We start from the raw sequence: 5,428 nt of genomic DNA on the forward strand, positions 1-5,428 counted from the left end.
GATTAGGGTATTTAGACTAGAGGTTTATGTTAGAGTGTTAGGTTTTAACGTAACTTTCTTTTCTCCATAGACATCAATGGGGATTGCATTACGGTGATTGCCATTCCGCAACCGCAGGTGTTTTTTTCTAACAGTATCTATATATAAAATTACTAAAAAAAATATGCAACATTTTACTCTGTGCAACCAACTCAGAATATATTCCAGTTTTCTGTTAATATCTCCATATAATGCATACCATTTCCCTTGGAGAATATCTTTTTCAGTTTTTCAATGACAGTAGCATTAGTTAATAAGTTCCTATATACAATCTTATTCCTTCATGCAATGTCGTCCATATTACTTTGTTACTCCAAATAACTACTCATTCTTCTATCTCACTTATATGTTCCTCTTATTTAAAAAAATATTTATTCCAGCTGGATATTACATATTTACCCTCTTCTACCATCATGTCAATAATTACAAAAGTCCACTTTTTCTGAATCTGACATACCCTAAATTTCTCCCTCCCATTTCTTGCACTCCACTGTTCTTTTGCTCCAAAAATCAGGCCATATTTTCCTTAATTCATCCCTCTCATAATGGTGAACTGTAACCAGTTTGTTAAAGGCACAGCGATTGTAATCAATCCGGTGCCCATTAAAAATTCCTTTAGGAGGTGTAGTTGGTGGTATATTTAGTTTATCCAAGCAAATGCCCATAAAGGAATCTTCCAAATGAATGACCTGAATAACTTGCGCCATCTTGTAGATTTTTCTTGCCATATCTACTGAAAAAACATACCCAGGCCCTGAACAGTAGGGTGGGTAGGTGTTGTTGGGGTAGATTGCCTTTGGTATATACCATTTTGAAGATTTCCGCCTGTAAGGTACTGTGTTAGCCACAATTAGTCCAGAGAAATAATTCTTACGGACTGGTAACTCAGGATGGAGGAGATGATGAATAAGGTACTCAGCATTGAGAAACATGTCACTGTCTATCTTCATTGCATATCTGGCATTAGAGCAGAATTTTGTCAGCCATTCCATACCCATTAGAGTTTTAAGTGTCAGGTTGTTATATGTGTCTTGAAAGTCCTGCTGTACAATATCCTTGTAAATTTCACTTTCTTTCTCTAGAAGCCCCTGAAATATGTCTGGTCTCATGGGAGAAACCCCCACAAGGAAAATTCTAATTACATCAACATTGTTATAGTTACTTTCATTTCCCCAAGTTTCTCGAATAACATTCCTAGTTGCCATATCATTCATCTTGCCTACCACCAGAAGAACGAGGAAGGGGTTCCTGTTCAGGCATTTGTGTGACTGATTGATAAGAAACGTGTAAGGGTATGGATATGGAGGTTTAAACAGATGGTGAAAAGAAGAGTTATATATATATTCCTGACTGTCTTCACTGAAGTATTTTATGTAGTCTCCAAAGGTATCAGTCTTGTAAACATAGATGATCAGTCCAGAAATACAGAACAATATCAGAATGGAAAATTTAGAGCAATACCAGAAATGATGTTTGATCATTTTAATACCAAAATGAGAAGACTCTGAGTTTCCTGTGAAAACAAAACATTAAAGCTCATGTTAGAGATGCAAACAGTAATAGCTGTTAAAAAGATACAGTTCTTACTTTCTATAAGTAGAATCCTCAAACAAAACAAACTTTAGACTTGGTGGCTGGTAAAGCTCTAGTGAATGGGAGCAAAAGCTACACAGTCATATTTTATGAAAATGTTTTCAAGGAACGTTACCCATATATTAAATCACTTAAAAGTGATTCAGCATTTCTGTAAAAAACAAATTACTAGGAATACATGAATATCTTAAAAAGAAGCATATATTAACTCAAAATTTCTTCAACTCATCTCCCCACTCAGTTTACATATAGCCGAGCTGAAGAGAGAGATAGAAAGCAGGGTTAAGAGGTGCAAATAAGAACTATCGCCCATCTAGTAAAAATGTGGACAGGTCCTATGAACTCTCCACATCTCGAAAGAAAGAAATTTATTGTTAAGTATAAATTCTCTTTTCTTTTGCAAGATGAAGAGAGCCCATAGGTGTCCATAACATGTGAGATACAATACCCAAGCTGAGAGTCCATGTTAAGGATGGGTGGGACAAAATGATGGCAGTTCCAATTTGCCAAATACTGTGGCCTGAAGGACCTTACTGCCAAAAGCAGCTTCGGTATGAAGAGAAGATCAAATTGCCGCCTTGCAAATATGTTCCATTTTTGAAGGCCCAAGTAGTAGATACAGATCTATTAGAATGAGCAGTTACTCTTTTTGGAGGCGTTTTTCCTGCAACCAAGTAAGCAGTATGAATGGTCTGTTTTAGCCATGATGCTAAGGCCACGGCTGTAGTCTTTTGACTCTTTCTTGGACCTGAAAAGTGAATAACCAAGCTAAAAGACTGACTAAAGTCTTTAGTAGTCTGAAGATAGAATTTTAAGGCGCTGACTACATCCAAATTGTGAAGTAGGCATTCCTTAGGGTTAGAAGGATTTGGTCACAGAGAAGGAACAACAATTTTCAGATTAATATTTTCTAAAGACACTACCTTTGATAGAAAATCATATTTAGTCTGGGGGACCACTTTATCTTGATGAAAAATCAAGAAGGGGTGATCAGAAGACAGGGCAGATAATTCAGGAACTCTTCTAGCAGAATAAATGGGTAGAAGAAAGAGAACCTTCCATGACAATAACTATAGGTCCAATGAGTGCATAGGTTCATAGAAAGAAACATATTTAAATTTCAAGGGGCAGAAATGGGTCTAATAACAGGGCACATTCTCACCAAGGTTTGGACAAAAGTTTGATCATCAGGTAATTTGGCCATTTTTTTGTGACACAAAACCGATAATCCTGAAATCTAACCCTTTAAAGAACTAGCCAATAATCCCTTATCTAATCTATCTTGAAGGAACTGAAGAATTCTAGGGATTCTAAAAGATTTCCAAGAGAAACCTCTAGAACACTAAAGTAAGTAAGCTTTCCAACTCTTATGATAAATTTCCTGCATAACAGTTTCTGTCTTACAGTAAAGTAGATATTACAGAATTTGAGAAACCTCTGTTTTTGAGAACTAGTCACTCAACCTCTTTGCCATCAAATTCAGAGATTTAAGATCTGGATGATACAAGGGTCCTTCAGACAGCAGATTTTTCCTTAGGGGGTAGAGCCCATGGAGGAAGAGATGGTATCTGTAGTAGGTCCGCTTACCAAGTTCTGTGGGGTCATTCCAGAGCTATGAGAATTATGATAATTACAAAAGCCAATTCCTGTTTGTTCTTCTACCAAGAGGTATTGAAAGAATCAAACGGGAAAATGGATAGGCCAGACGAGGGCAGACAAGATCATCTATCACATGAGGCCTTGGATCTCTTGACCTGGCACAATAAACCGGAATTTTATGGTTCAATCTGGATGCCATGAGATCTATTTCTGGAAGATTCCACCTCAGGACTAATTGATCAAACACGTCCTGAAGAAGAGACCATTCCCTGGCCTAGATGGATGGACTGATGAATAAAGTATTCTGCTTCCCAATTGTTCACTCCCGAAATGTAAGACTAATAGGGTGCAGTGGTTTTCCTTTTCCCAAGACAGAATGTGAGATACCTCTTGCATAGCGAAGGGACTTTGAGTTCCTCCTTGATGATTAATGTACACCACGGCAGTGACATTGTCTGACCAGAATCAAATTAATTTTTCCTGTTTGAGAAGGGTCCAAGATTGAAGGGCCAGTAGAATCATGTAAAGTTCTAGGATTTGATAGATAACCTCGCCTCCAGAGGGGACCATACTTCCTGCCCCCTTTAAGACTCTCAATTAGTGCCCCAAAGCATCAGAATTGTGTCCATAGTGACTAGGGTCCAGATATGCCAAAGAAAAGAAGCTACAATGGTCAAACAGGGATTTTCCCTCTACCATGAGAGAGATTGTTTGACTGAAGAACTGAGCTCTATGTGCTTTTCCAGATCAAAACACTCCTTTGACCACAGTTAAATCATGGACAATTGGAGATGATGAAGATAAAAGCGAGCAAAAAGTACCGGATCTGACGCTGCTATCATAAGACCCACTACTTTCATACATTTTGCTGCAGATGAAGAATAAACCATCTGTAGAAAAATACAGGCAGTCTGATTTTGGATCTTCGAAGTTCCATGAAAAATAAGCGCATTTGAACTGAATCTATTATCACACCCAGAAAAATTACCCTTGTGGCTGGTGATAATGAACTTTTGGGGACATTGATTTCCCATCCATGTTCTTGAAGGAAAGATACCATTCTGTGGGTATGAGCAGTAGCCAGAGAAAGAGACAGAGCTTTGGCCAATATATTGTCCAAATAAAGAACAACAGATATTCCCTGAGCTCTGATCACTGCTAAGAGAGACCATAAAAACCTTCGTGAAGATGGGAGAGGGCAGTGGCCAGACCATAGGGGAGGGCAAACAAATTGGTAATGCTTGTTGAGAAAAGCAAACCTTAGAAACTGGAAATGATACTTGTGAATTGCAATATGCAGATATGCATCCTTTAAATCCTATAGTTGTCATTAATTGACCCTCCTGATTTGTAGGCAAGATGGTACAGATTGTTTCCATTTTGAAAGAGGGTACCCAAATAAATTTGTTCAGAGTTTTTAAGAATAGGACAAGTGCCTTCCTTCTTTGCAACAATGAATAAGTTGGAGTAGAAACCCTGACCCTGTTGAGATATTGGAACAGTTTAGATCACTCCCATATCCTCTAAATCTTGAACACATTTAACAAAGGCAGCCACCTTTACAGGATCCTTTGGAACACGAGTCAGATGAAACCGTTCCTATGGAGGTCTGATGTTCATGCAGATTTCTGATTTGAGTTGTTCTTTTTGGTCTGTTTGTTTTTAGACCAAGAAGATCATGGTTTCCAGGAAAGTTTGGAGGATTTATAATTCTGGTTGAAGGGGACTTTTGATCTCTAGGGGAGCGAAAGGAACAAAAACAATTTGTTTGTTTGTACTTCCCCAAAGATTTCTTGTCCTGAGGAAGAAAAGCCCCCTTTTCCCTCAGAGACAGTTTTAATAATATAATCCAATTCTGATTCAAAAACATCTACCATTCAAAAGGGACTGATAATAGCCTATTCTTGGAAACCATGTGAGTTTATGCTATAAAGCTCTCCTTCAGAAAACAGCAAGAGACATAGAGGCCTATTTTACAATGGTCTTGCGGACCTGATTTGATCAGGTCCGCAAGACCTCGCTGAATACGGAGAGCAATACGCTCTCCATATTCAGCATTGCACCAGTAGCTCACAAGAGCTGCTGGTGCAACGCTGCCCCCTGCAGACTAGCGGCCAATCGGCCACCAGCAGGGGGGTGTCAATCAACCCGATCGGGTTTAATTGTGGCGATTCCTGTCCGCCTCATGAGAGTAGGC

General features: G+C 38.7%; 1 protein-coding gene across 1 annotated transcript; it reads right to left on the bottom strand.

The window, feature by feature from the left end:
- Positions 1-246: 246 nt before the first annotated feature.
- Positions 247-4,269, bottom strand: LOC128664585 (beta-1,3-galactosyltransferase 2-like). The gene is made up of 3 exons (XM_053719402.1): positions 4,220-4,269; positions 2,277-2,380; positions 247-1,552 (listed from the first exon to the last, which is right to left on the bottom strand). Exons 1-3 carry the CDS (start codon positions 4,267-4,269, stop codon positions 498-500), a joined length of 1,209 nt encoding a protein of 402 aa, XP_053575377.1. The 3' UTR covers positions 247-497.
- Between the last annotated feature and the right edge of the window lie 1,159 nt (positions 4,270-5,428).

Source organism: Bombina bombina, chromosome 6 (assembly GCF_027579735.1).
Source record: "Bombina bombina isolate aBomBom1 chromosome 6, aBomBom1.pri, whole genome shotgun sequence".
Lineage (NCBI taxonomy): Eukaryota > Metazoa > Chordata > Amphibia > Anura > Bombinatoridae > Bombina > Bombina bombina.

Coding starts and splice junctions, on each gene's coding strand:
- LOC128664585 (XM_053719402.1), bottom strand. CDS start 4,269: ATGGATGGGAAATCAATGTCCCCAAAAGTTCATTATCACCAGCCACAA. Junction 2,381..4,219: donor CATTATCACCAGCCACAAGG/GTAATTTTTCTG, acceptor TTCACTTTTCAG/GTCCAAGAAAGAGTCAAAAG. Junction 1,553..2,276: donor GAAAAACGCCTCCAAAAAGA/GTAACTGCTCAT, acceptor TTGTTTTCACAG/GAAACTCAGAGTCTTCTCAT.